The 15,292-nt window shown below is 36.5% G+C and overlaps 1 protein-coding gene across 2 annotated transcripts in view; it reads right to left on the bottom strand.

The window, feature by feature from the left end:
- Positions 1–15,292, bottom strand: part of NOL4 (nucleolar protein 4) — a 400,678-nt gene that overhangs the window by 102,654 nt on the left and 282,732 nt on the right. Inside the window, exons 7-8 of one of the 2 annotated variants that reach the window (XM_055324042.1) lie at positions 5,472–5,651; positions 4,558–4,749 (exon numbers count right to left, since the gene is read on the bottom strand). In XM_055324042.1, the coding sequence (XP_055180017.1) occupies positions 4,558–4,749; positions 5,472–5,651 (372 nt within the window). The remainder of the gene's footprint in view (positions 1–4,557; positions 4,750–5,471; positions 5,652–15,292) is intronic. The other variant, XM_055324043.1, reaches the window with a different exon arrangement.

The raw sequence follows: 15,292 nt of genomic DNA, 5'->3' as shown, positions 1-15,292 counted from the left end.
GGTAATTTATGGACATTTTAGTAGCCTAGTGGAAAAAACACTTAGTAAAATACTACGAGTATGTCATAGACCTATTTCTCCAAACATAGTGAATCACATGATATTTTAAAAATAAGTAAATAGGTAAGTTTTCAAGATGCTGAATTTATTGAACTCAAATATCTAGGGTATCTAATCTATCTTAGTATAGTGGCACAATTTGAGATACAGTAGGAATGATAGACCACAAGTGTCTTACAATAGCTCCCCTAAATATCCTTTCAGTTTTATAAAAAATACATGTAAACATATGCAGCATGGTGAATCAGTCTCTAACAATATACGCTCAAACACAAAAAGAGAAAACATCGTTATAACACAGACTACTCAGGTATGGGCCAATCCCATCTTGTTCATAAAGTTTGGCTTTTATGATCTTATCTGTTATACCTGCTCTTGAATTTAAGATCAGGGCATCTTGGACAAACATTTTTATTCTAAAATAATCAACAGATATTCTTCAGAAAACTAAAGTAATTTGAGAGTCAAAAGTGCACAACTGAATCAGTAGCAATTGGATATGTTTGTTAAAGGATTAATTTAATGGCTGTTTAGCCCATTCACTGGGTTCTAAAAATCTAATGAAAACTAAAACAGTACTCTGGATCAAACTTATGAGATTTATTTTTCATAAAAGGTGCCCTTTGATATTCAACACTGAGGATTTTATGATTTGAAAGGATTGGTAACAGTGACTTGGTGAAAAGGTGTAGAAAAGAATCATAATATAAAGTAATATAGTGATAGTTACATAATGATAGTAATATAGTTATTGTACTTCATCCTTTACAAAAACCATTCACAGTGATGGCATGAAATTTTGGCTGCTTAAGCACTCAACATCTGTGGGGTCTTGTTAATTCTAGTGAAAAAAAAATGTAAAAATGTATAAATACCTACTCTAATATTTATGTGAATTCAGTGAAGTCAGTTAAAAGTATTTATGTTGGCATGTAAATTCTTAAGAGATAATTATTATTAACCATGAATATATTTTGTATTAATGACAGTGGGAAATTAACAAAAATGAATGCCAACATTCTTAACTAATATATCTTGTGATAAACCACTTCTATGGGATTATCTCTGAATTTCTCAAAGTCAACACAAAACATATAATTCAATATTTTGTGTTTTACTCTACTAAAGGAGTCTTCTGGCTTAGAAAGCCCAAATGACTGGAAGAGATAAGCTTGTTGAATGCCACTTTCATTTTATAAGATGGAATATCCTACCAAACAATCCTACACTTAACAATTTCATTTTACAATTATATTTTTAAAAATTCTTATGTTGTCTTGTTGACCTGTGAAGTCTTACAGAATAATTTGTATGTAAAAACCCACTGAAAATAAGACTTTTTTTTTCATGTCTACCTACATAAAACACAACAGAAAACAAGATTTTATATTTAATGCTGTTCCGATTTTTAAAAAAATGGATATTATTTTATATCAAATTTAAAAAGTGAGGGCAAAAATATTCACATACTATATTTAGTTGTAATTACTACTGCCCTAGTCATACATTTTTCCTATCTCTTCTAGATAAGTATGCAAAATGGCACCTAATCCTTCCCCATGTCCCGTAACAATGAAGTAATATATTAAAAAAAGAGAAAAGATTCTAAGGGTCAGCTGGATGGTAGATTTGCTATTTCCAGTAGTACATTACTGAATAAATATATATAAAAAAACTAACCTGCAATATAAATTTTCATTCATGTTGCTCATTTAACATTTAATTATATTTGGCCTTGTATTTTTACTTAAGTACTTACTTTACTTCCCACAACTTGTCACCTCAATGAATCATAATGATCAGGGAACATGTTAATTTTTCCTAATTAACTGGTCAGAAATCTCTAATATTTCTGCTTATAACTTTATATAATGTATGTACATTATTGAATAAATTAATGAATAAAAATAAAATAGCATTTATTTATAGTATATTTCTTTAAGATTAGTTTGCAAAACTACATGACTTTGAATCTCAACTTTTGTCCTTCTCTATGCATAGCATAGGGTTTACAACAAATAGATGTCCATTTTGAAGTAAATAAATGCAATCAACAGGAAAGCCTGTGAGTCTCAAATATGCCTTTAAAGGAATTAGGAATCTTACAAGACAATGGTTTTTTTTCTCATAAAAAATAATTAATGGAAAATAAGATAAATTTTACCAAAGAATCTCTAAATAATATTACAAGATTAGGAAAAGAAATAGTAAGCCAGATGCTGGTAATAAAAACCTTGATAGATGATATCATCTTTATTGTTACTGAAAAAGGAAAGTATATGTTGTACATTCTATTCTGAATGAGACATATTTAGGTTCAATTGCAATTTTATATCAGCTGCTAAATGGTTCTGAACTAAAAGTCAATGCCAGGACTCTAGACTTTTACACCTATTTAGCTACGCTGCCTGCCATCTTTTTCCTATTGAGTAGGCAATAATAATTTTTCAATAACTGAGTAATGGGATAAATAGCTTTAATTTCCTCAAACTCTCCTTCTCTTTTATTCTGTGCCACCTCTCCTGCCATAATTCAGTTTGATCAGGCATAGCAATGCCATTTTTATTTTAAAATGACTTATGCACTACAAACTCTGGCTTCAATATAGTTATTCTGAGAAGTAAACAAATACTTAAATGGAGTATTCTGTGATTGTTTAATATAAACGGTTTGGGAAGCTTTCATCAGATGATAGATTAAATAATATTTAAAATATTTTCAGATTTAAGATTTATTGAGTGACTACCATGTGTCAGAAATGGCTTGCAGAACTTTACAAGTGACAACTTATATAATACTCATAACTTTATAAATTAGGAGTTACCACCTCTACTAGAGGCATCTGAGTGTAGGTAGCTGAAGCAATGTGCCAGTCACACAGCTCCAGGGTGGTAGATCGAGAACTCCAAACCAGGCTCTCTGAGGACTGAACATTGAGCTTGGTCCCAACTAGGCAGATTGCCTCTCTTAAAGTCAGAGAGTCTATAAAGATTCTGTTTTATAGGATATACAAGGAGGGCACCTGGGTGGCTCCATCAGTTAAGCATTAGATTCTTGATTTCAAGTCAGGTCATGATCTCAGGGTCATAAGGTTGAGCCCTGTGTCAGGCTCCATGCTGGGTGTGAAGCCTGCTTAAGATTTTCTCTCTCGGGCACCTGGGTGGCTCAGTGGTTGAGCATCTGCCTTTGGCCCAGGGCATGATCCTGGAGTCCCGGGATCGAGTCCCACATCAGGCTCCCTGCATGGAGCCTGCTTCTCCCTCTGCCTGTGCCTCTGCCTCTCTGTCCGTGTCTCTCATGAATAAATAAAATCTTAAAAAAAAAAAAAAAGATTCTCTCTCTCCCTCCCTCTCCGTCCATTCCCCTACCCCTGTCAATTATCTAAATAAATAAATAAATAAATAAATAAATAAATAAATAAATAAATACTGAAGGTATTTTTACAAGCCAGTGGGGAAGGACTGATATATTATATATTATATTATATATATTATATATTATATATATATTATTTATATATAATATATTGATAGTGGATTTACTGCTTTTGTCATTGCATTTGGATCTAAAAAACTATTTCTCCAAATGACATCTATGAAACCTCTCCTAGCTTCACCAGCACCACCCCTTCACAACTAACACATTACAGACACTGATCACAAACACTAACAGTTCTTAGCTTTGATGGAGCCAAGAAAAGGGGGGAAATGGCTTCAGAAAATTTCTAATACATTGCTGCTCACATGCATTAAAAAACAAAAATTTAAAAAGCACATTGTAAATGTATACACTATTCCTTGGAATAACAATTAGAGCCAGCTGAAATAGAACAAAGTTCAGAAACCATTGATAACTGATTTCTATCTGCAAACAATCTGATGTCAACAAAATCTCATCCATCTGTAAAGCCCAGATGAATATGAAAGCTCATGTTACCATCCACAAGCACACAAATACACCATGTACAACAAAACCTTATTTTTCACATGAGGATTTTCATTTCCCTAATCTTTACTTTCAAGGCATGCTACCTGTTAACCACTGGTATGAAAACAGTATTACTTAGGTGGATTCATCCATTTTCTTTGGTTCCAGAGAAAGCCATTCTCATGGGCCATCTAAAGCAACGACTTGTGCTTCAGTTGGAGACTTGGTTAACTTTAATCTGCTTTAGCAGTGACAGAAGACAAACAAAAATGAGATGCTGGTTCTCATTGGTTTTTACTCATATCACCGTCATTTTCCATGACATGGTACCACGTGTGCCTGTGAGCACTGGTCTCACCAGGTATTCCTTATTGAGTGACAAAGGGGGTAAATACTTCAGGAAGATGAAAAGGAGAAGGGGGGAAAAACAAACAGGCAAACAAAAACCCCTTGGACCTGACATTATGGAAAAAATAAAAAAAAGACACTAAGATGAAAAAAAAAATAGTGTCATGGTTTACATGTGGGATTTTGATGGAATCTAGGGCTGTGTTTTAATTCAAAACTCACCATCTCAAAACCACTTCTTTTCATCCGCCTGCAGGACTTGAGGTAAGTACGTATACGTTTTCTGGCACGCTCTTGATACTCAGGGAATTGTCGCCTGCATGAGTCAATGATAGCCTGGATCTTTTCTTTGGGCTGCTTAGAGATTGGGACCATTCGGTCCAAGTTTTCATCTACAAACAGCCTGACAAACATCTGTTGGCAAGAGGGAGACAGAGGAGAAGGGTTTGGAGGACTGCTCTCTGCTGTTCCTAGCTTCCTGTCTTGATTACCGATAGGAAAATACTCTTTTCTGCTTTATGCACTGGAGAACTTTGCCATGGAAAGCCAGAGATTTTACGCAAACACCCTTTTAACGGCTTTCGAATTGGTTGGATTAAAAAAAAATAGAGAGAAAAAAGAGAGAGAGGCAGACAGAAAGACACACAGACAGAAAAGTATAGACTATTGTGTAGGGAAAAAAAATCAGGAAATAACAGTACACTGTGACAATTAAGCACCCCATAAAATTCTCCATTAAGGATAAATGCGACTGCTCCACTGTGACACTGCACAGTGCAATCATCTCTGAAAACAATGGACTCTCTTGTCATGCATAATTAGATAAGCCGGGAAGGCGGGAGAAATAACTGGTGACAGGCATACTCTTCCGAGGAAGAAGCCGAGGCCCCTCATCCACTAGGTAAACATGCATACTCACACAACACAAATCCAGTTTTCAGCTCACATTTGGCTTTAAAATTCTAAACAAAACACAGCAATTCTGGTGTCTGGTTGGCAAAGAGTGTTTCATGTACTTTTTAAATCCTTCTGTAAATTAAACAGACATGTCTCTAGAATAGCCACATTTACCAACAAGCAACAACACGAAAGTGAAGCGGTAAAGGAAGCCACGCGGGGAGGGTGGCCGGACTCACATTAAAGGCCTTCAGCCGCTCGGCCTCCACGCCATCGGTCTCGTTCACTTTCTCCGAGTCGTCGTGCTCGTCGTGCTCATCTTCGTCCTCATCTCCCCTGTTCAGGGACAGGTCCTCGGCACCTCGGTCTACGCTCTCATTTTTGCCAGACTCGTAGCTTGAGTAGCTATGTGCCGGAGACTGGAAAGAGAGGGGCAGATTGCTGCTTTTAAATCCATCGCACAGCATACAAATGCAGCTTTTAATTTCATCGGTTTCTCAAAAATCTTGCTGAAAGAAGTGAATCCCAGAGTTGTAGCTGTTTTCATTTGAATCAGAATGAAGGGAGATGAGAAGAAAAATCTATCTCCCCAGTCATGCTGGTCGCATTACCAGTATTCCATAGCTGCGGGAACATTTCTAACACTACAGAAAGTTCTATCGAATTTAGCTTTTCGAGAGAGAGCAAAGATAGTTCCCACTCAATATACTCGAAGGAAGGAAGGAAGGAAGGAAGGAAGGAAGGAAGGAAGGAAGGAAGGAAGGAAGGAAGGAAGGAAGGAAGGAAGGAAGGAGAGGGAGGAAGGAGAGGGAGGGAAGGAGGGAAGACAGATTAACCTTTAATCACCTTTGCAAAAGAATCATTGAATCACACATATCCTTAGAAATGACCTCAGGGCTTAGTCAGTCTAACCATATTAGTAATGTTTTCAACAGATAAGGAACCTAAGGGGTGGATATATTTAATAGATGTGCCCAACAAGGACTACACAAAATATTGATACTAAGGGGTGCTAATTATAAGACAACGTCTTGAAAATCAGTTTTTAAATTGTGAGTCTTATGATGGCCCTGAATTTTGGCAGAAAAAAAGAACTAGGTTTCCTCAGAATCACGTTAAGCTTAATGCTTCCTAAAGCTTAACGGAAGATAAATGCCGATCAGTGCAGTTCTCACAAACTTCAACAATAGGGTTCAAGACCAACCATGGGTCCTGCTGTGGTATCTCCTACTTTTTTGTCCATGTGGCATCTTTTCCTTTCAGGAACAGCTTCTGTTCCACCAGGTGAGAGTGCCAATCCCAGGGCAGCAACCTTCTCTAACCCAGCTGTGCCCCAACTTTACCTCTGGGTAACTGAAATTAAGTTGAATACAGCAAGGCTAAGCAGAATAGAGTGCTAATAATGTCATCTGAGATTCTAGATTCAACTGTGCCTGAAATTAACCCATCAGCTGTGTGATACTGTACCCCTCCCACACCCCTCCCCCCCTTAGTCTTTCTTTGCTTAAATCTGAGTTTTAGTCCTTTGCAGTTGAGTCTAGAGTGGCACAGAAATTAATCATGATTAAGGCCAGAGTAACAACCCAAATTTCACCTATGAGAACTTAAGATACATAGGTGGCCTCAAGAAATGAGATTAAGATCTCTGTAAACAGCGTTAGCATTCTCAAATCAACAAAGTGAAATGCTTTTGAAAGAACCTCACAATGGAAAATTTTAAATCGGCAGTGTTCGAAATGCCTGGGAGCAATGATAACATACGTGTAGCATGTTGTGAGGATTATGCTAATATATTATTACTACATAATCGGAGGAAGAATAATAAAAGTAGAATAGATCACAGACATAAAAATAAAGTTAAAAGTTTAAAAACAATATATTTTATATTTGGAAGACAGTATGGGTTTTTCTTACAAATTAGATATAAACATGTCTAATATTATAATATTTCAAATTATCGACACGGTAGATCTACCTAATAAAGGGAAATATTCCATAGTTTTGAAAAATATACTGTATATATTTTTTAATGCCAATGTGCAACATTTAAAAAATGTTACAATACACTCATCTGAATGCAAATATGCTGGGCTAATATATTCTTTCAACATTTCATGTGAAACTGCACTGTCCAGCTGTCTACTATCAACACAGTCATTTGGAATGAAGTCAGATTTGTACCTCTAGTTCCTCCAGGTAAAGAAGACTCAGTCTTATCTGAGGATATTCATAACTAAATCTAAAGCATAATCAATTTTTCCCCCTATAATATAAACTGAAACTGTATAACTCTGAATCTAGTTTCTCAGCTGGAATGTGATTTCCTGTCTCTCTCACTGTTGAAGATACAACTAGCTTTCAAGGCCAATCCAAGTAAATTTAATTTTCATGAAGATTCCCTCTTCTACCTCAGTCTACTTCAATGTTTCTCTAAACTGTGAACTCTTAAAATATATGGCATTTGACATGGAATTAAACACTATAATTGCTCTCTACTTCTCATGTTAATTTGCATTTTCTTTCAAGTTAGGCTGAGATAGGTATCAACATATGACCTCTACTTCTCCTCTCACAGCAACAAAGAAATGTTCTCTATAGAAATAGCATTTAAGACTGTTAGCAGTGTCCCATTTTCTACAAAACGGTCTGGCCTTTAAAAATGGGGGAATGAAGCCAATCCATAGATTGGGAGAAAATATTTACAGAAGGCAAATCTGATAAAGGATTTTTAGCCAAAATACACAACGAACACTAAAAACTAAATGATAAGAAAGCAAACAACCTGATTAAAATATGGGCCCCAAACCTTAAGAGAAACCTCACCAAAGGAGAAAGATAGATGGCAAGTAAACATATAAAAAGAAGCTCCACATCATATGTCATCAGGGAAATGCAAATTAAAACAACAGTGAGATACCATATACCTATTAGAATAGCCAAAATCTAAATCTGGAACCTCAATATTAACATCAAATGCTGGTGAAGATGTGGAGCAACAGGAAATGATTCACTGCTGATGGGAATGCAAAATGGTACAACCATTTTGGAAGACAGTTTAGCTTTTTCTTACAAATTAAACATCCTCTTATCATATGAACCAACAGTCATGCTCCTTGGTATTTAACCAAAGAGTTAAAAACCTATGTCTAAAAAAACTGTCCAGGGATGTTTATAGCAGCTTTATTCAGAATTGCTAAAACAAAAATAATTAAGATGTGCTTTGGTAGGTGAAGGGATGCATAAACTGTGGTACAACCAGATAATGGAATATGATTCAATACTAAAAAGATATGAGCTAATTGAGACATGAAAGAACACCAAATACCTGTTACTAAGTGAAAGAAGCCAATCTGAAAAGGTTACATATTGTATGATTTGAGCTATAAGACATAATGGAAAAAGCAGAACTATGAACAGTTGAAAGATCATTGGTTGCCAGGGGTTTGGGGAGTGGGGTGGGGATGAAATGGCAAAGCACAGAGGTTTTCTAGGGCCCTGGGAATATTCTATATGATACTATAATGGTGGATACATGTCACTATATATTTCTATGAACCCATAGAACAGACAATACCACGACTCCTAATATAAACCATGGACTTTGGGTATTTATAATTTATTAATGTAAGTTCATCAATTATAACAAAAGTACCACTCTGCTAAGTGGACATTGATAATGGGGGAGGTTATACATGCATACGGGCAGGAGGTATGTGGAAATCTCTGCATCTTCCTCTCAATCTTGCTGTGACCTTAAAACTACTTTAAAAAATAAAGTCCTTTTTTTAAAAAAATGGGGAATATGAGTATTGGGATGATAAAACAGAAACAAGCCATAAAAATTACTATAGCCTTTTAGTGACCCACATAAAATATGGTAGTCTTTACACCATAACCCTACCTTATTTTATTAAGAACTTTGGATGACCATACCCTAAGAAGTCTTTATTTCAGGAGCAATCATTTTCATATTCCAAGTGTAATTTTAAAAATTCCAAATCAGGGACACCTGGGTGGCTCAATGGTTGAGCATCTGCCTGCAGCTCAGGGTGTGATACCAGAATCAAGTCCTGCATCGGGCTCCCAGTGGGGAGCCTGCTTCTCCCTCTGCCTATGTCTCTGTGTCTCTCAAAATAAATAAATAAATCTTTTTAAAAATTCCAAATCAAATCTTTTTTTTTTTAAAGATTTTATTTATTTGACAGAAAGTGAGAACACAAGTAGAGGGAACATCAGAGGGAGAGGGAGAAGCAGGCTCCCCACCAAACAGGAAGCCCAATGTGGGGATCTATCCCAGGACCCCAAGATCATGACTTGAGCCAAAGGCAGACACTTAACCAACTGAGCCACCCAGGTGCGCCCAAATCAAATCACAAAATAAAAGAAACAAAAATGTAAGGAATCACCACTTAGGCCTTATAGATGAAACCTTGCTTATCCTCATAACACAGGTGTTCACAGGACCAATGGTATATTTTTGCCTAAATTATGTATTTCATTTTTCCATAACCTGTAGTTCTCCTTAGCAAAGACCTCTTGAAAAATACAATTACACTTTGATTTTCTCACATTTTTACCACCCTTATAGAACTGGTAGCTCTGGACCTAGAAAGCCACCCCACTGCTGCCTGCTCCTAGAAAAAGGAGGCTCAATCTGTTTGCTTATTCTGTGGTCAGAGCATAGAATGGCTCGGACAGCAACACCACCATGCTTGATAGAAGAGCTGAGGCCAGAGGGGCCATTTGTGATTCACGCAGCCAAGGGAAATAAAGACAAACCTTTTATTTCTTTATCATGCCCTAAATAAGGGAAGAATCTCATGAATTTAGTGGAAGACATGCATGTTTTCATATTAGTTTGAACACAGCTCTGTCACAGCACTGATCATGAAGTATTATACAAGTTAGCTTATATGTCCATCTTCCACACAGCCTAAGAGTTACTTGAGGTTGGGGTCACTCAGGGACCATGCCTTTTCCATCCTTATAACTTTGCACAATGTCAGGCACATAGTGGGAATAAGATAAGAAATGTTTCTGAAAAAGTGAACAATTAGAGCTGTACAGAATTCAAATTAACTTTTAAACTGCTAGGGGCAGCCCGGGTGGCTCAGCAGTTTAGTGCCACCTTCAGCCCAGTGCCTGATCCTGGAGACCCGGGATCATGTCCCACATCAGGCTCCCTGCATGGAGCCTGCTTCTCCCTCTGCCTGTGTCTCTGCCTCTCTCTGTGTGTGTGTCTCTCATGAATAAATAAGTAAAATCTTAAAAAAAAAAAAGTTGTTAGGATTTAAAAAAAATAAAATAAACTGTTAATTAAAAATTTACCTTGTCAGTTACTTCCTTTTTAATTGAGCTATAATTGACAAGCAACATTATATTAGTTTCAGGTATATAATAATGATTTGATATTTGATATATTTCACTGCCACCATATATAATTTCAAAATTGTTTGTGATGAGAACTTCTAAGATTTACTAACTTTCTAATATGCAGTATATTATTAACTAGAGTCATCATGCTGTACATTACATCTCTATGACTTACTTTATAATTCAAAGTTTGTCCCTTTTGACTCCCTTCACCTATTCCCTGTCCACTGACCATCCTCCTCCAACTCTGGCAATATATCAACTTATTTTCTATATCTGAGCTTGACTTTTTGTTTTGTTTTTCAAGATTCCAAGTGTGAGAGCATTCGATATTTGCCTTTCTCTGACTCTTTTCACTTAGCAGAATGACCTCAAGGTTCATGTCACAAATGGGAAGACCTCCTTATACCTGAATAATATTCTGCTGTATACATTCACTATGTTTTCTTGATCCATCAAGGACACAGGTTGCTTCCATGTGTTGGGTATTATAAATAATAATACAATGAACATGGGAGTGAATAACCTTTCCAGTTAGTGTTTTCATCTTCTTCAGACAAACACCCATAAGTAGAATTGGAGGATCATATGAAACTTATTTCATTTCATTTTATTTTTTAAGATTTTTATATTTTAGAGAAAGAGAGAGGGAGAGAGAGAAAGAATGCATGAGGAGGAAAGGTAGAGGAGGAGGGAGAGAAAGAGGAGAATAAGTCCCAAATAGATTCTATTTTGAGCCAGACGTGGGGCTCGATCTCAGGACCCATGGATCATGACCTGAGCCAAAACCAAGAGTCAACGCTTAACCAGTTGAGTCACCCAAGTGCCCCCATATGAAACTTCTATTTTTAATTTTTTGAAGAACATTCATATTGTTTTCCATAATGGATAGACCAATTTACAGTCTCACCAACAGTGCACAAGTGTGGAGAAAAGAGAACACTTGTGCACTATTGGTGAGACTGTAAACTAACATATACCCTGTTGTAGTTTTAATTTGCATTTCCCTGATAAAGTGATACTGAGCATCTTTCCAAGGGCCTAATGGCCATATGTACATCTTCTTTAGAAAAATATCTATTCAGATCCCCTGCACTTGGTTTGGGGTAATTGAATGGGTTGGTATTTTGGTGTTGAGGTGTAGGAGTTCTTATATATTTCAGATCTTGGTCTCTAATTGGATATAACATTTGCAAGTATGTTCTCCTGTTGTTGGTTTCATTCACTGTGCAAAAGCTTTTTAGTTTGATGTAGTCCCATTTGTTTACTTTTACATTTGGTGTCAAATCCAAAAATCATCACCAACACAGACATCAAAATTACCACCTGTATATTCTTTCAGAGTTTCATGGTTTCAGGTCTTATGTTCAAGTCTTCAATCCATTTTAAGTTTGTTTAGGTGTATGGTGTAAGATAATGGTTTAGTTTCATTCTTTTGCAAGCAGCTGTCCAATTTTTCCAAAAATTTTTTTTTTAAGATTTTTATTTATTTACTCATGAGAGACACAGAGAGGAAGGGACATAGGCAGAGGGAGAAGCAGGCTCCCTGAGGGGAGCCTGATGTGGAACTTGATCCCAGGACCCTGGGATCACAACCTGAGTCAAAGGCAGATACTCAACCACTAAGCCACCCACGTACTCCAACATTGTTAATTGAAGACGCTGTCTATCCCTATTGTCTGTTCTTGGCTTTATCATGAATTAATTGACCATATATGCATGGATTTATTTCTGGTCTTCCTATTCTGTTCCACTGATCCTATGTATTGGTTTTTATGACAATACTATATAGTTTTAATTACTATAGGTTTTTAATACATATTGAAATCAGGGAGCATGATGCATACAGCTTTGTTTCTCTTTGTCAAGACTGCTTTGGCTATTTGGGGTCTTTTGTGGCTCCATACAAATTTTACGATTATTTGTTCTACTTCTGTGAAAAATGCCATTGAATTTTCATGTGTCTAAATAAATTTTATTTATTTGATAATATTGCATTGAATCTGTAGGTTATATTGGGTATTAAGGACACTTTAATGATATTATTTCTCCCAATCAATCAGCAGGGAATATCTTTCTATTTGTTCGTGTTGGTTTAATTTCTTTTATCAATGTCATACTTTTCGGTGCATAGGTCTTTCGCTACCTCCTCGATTATGTTTATTCCTAGGTATTTTACTCTTTTTTTATGTAATTGTTAATGAGATAGTTGTCTTAATTTCTCTGATAGTTGTTATTAGTGTATAGAAACAAGATTTTTTTAAATTCAAGTATAGTTAAAGCACAACAGATTTCTGTATATTGATTTGTTATCCTATAACTTTACTGAATTCAGTCAGGTTTTAAAAATATAGGGGATCCCTGGGTGGCTCAGCGGTTTGCCGCCTGCCTTTGGCCCAGGGCGTGATCCTGGAGTCCCGGGATCGAGTCCCGCATCGGGCTCCCAGCATGGAGCCTGCTTCTCCCTCTGCCTGTGTCTCTGCCTCTCTCTCTCTCTCTCTCTCTCTGTGTGTGTGTCTATCATAAATAAATAAATAAATCTTTAAAAAATAAGTAAATAAATTCTAAAAGTATATATATTAGTTATTCATTATTGAATATATTAGGCAATCTTAGAATCATTAAAAATATGAGCAGTCTAGAAGCAGTGGTTTTCAGACAATGGCTACTATGTCAGCAGTAACTGCATCTCCTGGGAACTTATTAGAAATACAAATTATTGGCCCCTAGCCAAGACCACCTAAATGAGATACTTTGGGGCTAGACCCAGCAATCTATGTTTCACATGCCCCCCCAGGGTATCCTAATGCACTCTCAAGTTTGGAACCACTAGCCCAGAACTAACTTCTATCTATAAGAAATAAGGCAGATAGAACAAGTTGAATAACACCAGAAAAAGCAAAGAGACTTCCAAAATATGAGACCTTGTACAGGATGACTGGCTGGTTCTGCAAAAAGTGACACAGGAAAAACAAGTGATACATTAGAAGAGATTTAGAAGTGTACGGGCGTACCTTGTTTTATGGCATTTTACAGATATTGTGGGGTCTTGGTTTTTGCTTCTGTATAAATTAAAAGTTTGTGGAAACCCTGTGGCAGGCAAGTTGATCAGCACCAGTTTTCCAATAGCATTAAGCTCACTTTGTGTCTCTGTGTCACACTTTGTAACGCTCATACTATTTCAGTGTTTTTCTTCTTCATTATAATTGTTATGGCAAGTTATGATCAGTGATCACTGATGTTATTATTGTAATTGTTTGGGGTAATCACAAACCATGCTCATAAGAGATAGTGAATTTAATTGAGAAAGTGTATGTATTCTGACTGCTTCATTGACCAGCAGTGCCCCCACCTCTCTCTCTCTCTCTTCAGGCCTTCTTATTACCTAAGATAACAACAATATTGAAATTTGGCCAATTAATAATCTTATAATGGCCTCTAAGAGTCATGTAAAAGAGTCATGTGTCTCACTTTAAATCAAAAGCTAGAAATGACCAAGCTTAGTGAGAAAAGCATATCAAAAGTGGAGACAGGCCAAAAGCAAGGCCTCTTGTGTCACAAATTGTAAATGCAAAGGAAGAATTCTTGGAGGAAATTTTAAGTGCTTTTCCAGCGAACACACAAATGGTGAGAGTGAAACAATTATATTCTTGATATGGAGGAAGTTTTAGTGGTCTACGGAGAAAATCAAACCAGCCACCACATTTTCTTAAGCCAAAGCATAATCCAGAGCAAGGACCTAACTCTTGTTTGAAGCTAGCAGAGGAGCAAAGGATAGTTCATAAAGTTTAAAGAAGGAAGCCACCTCTCTCCCTAACATCAAAGTGCAAGGTGAAGAAGCAAGTGCTGAAGTAGAAGCTGCTGCAAATTATCCACATGATTTAACTAAGATAATAAAGGTGGCTACACTAAATAACACATTTCCAATATAAGACATAATAGTCTTATATTGGAAGAAGATCTCATCTAGGACTTTCATAGCTAGAGAGAAGTCAATGCCTGGCTTCAAAGCTTCAAAGGACAGGCTGACTCTTCTGTTAGAAGTTAATGCAGCTAGTGACTTTTTGTTGAAGCTAATGCTCATTGACCATAGGAAAATCTTAGGGTCCTTAAGAATTATGCCAAATCCACTCTACCTTTGCTTTATAAACGGAAAAACAAAATCTTGATGACAGCACATTTGTTTGCAACACTGTTGACTGAACATTTTAAGCCTGATGTTGAGACTTACTGCTCAGAATAAACAAAAGATTCCTTTCAAAATATTACTATTCATTGATAATGATAATGCACCAGGACACCTAGATGGCTCAGTGGTTGAGTGTCTGCCTTCAGCTCAGGGTGTGATCCCGGGATCCATGATTAAGTACCACATCGGGCTCCTTGCATGGGGCCTGCTTCTCCCTCTGCCTATGTCTCTGCCTGCCTCTCTCTCTCTCTCTCTCTCTCTCTCTCTCTCTGTCTCTCATGAATAAATAAATAAAATCTTTTTTAAAAAAAGATAATGATAATGCACCTAGTCAGTCCATCTCTAACGGAGATATACGAGATCAGTAGTTTTATGCCTGCTAACACAACATTCATCCTAACAGATCAAGGAGTCATTTTGAATTTCAAGACTTATTTAAGAAACAAGTTTCATAAAATTATAGTTTCCATGTATAGCAATTCTTCTGATGGATCTGAG

The sequence above is a fragment of the Nyctereutes procyonoides genome, unplaced genomic scaffold (assembly GCF_905146905.1).
Source record: "Nyctereutes procyonoides isolate TBG_1078 unplaced genomic scaffold, NYPRO_anot_genome, whole genome shotgun sequence".
NCBI lineage: Eukaryota > Metazoa > Chordata > Mammalia > Carnivora > Canidae > Nyctereutes > Nyctereutes procyonoides.
This window is presented reverse-complemented; position numbering and strand designations above follow the sequence as displayed.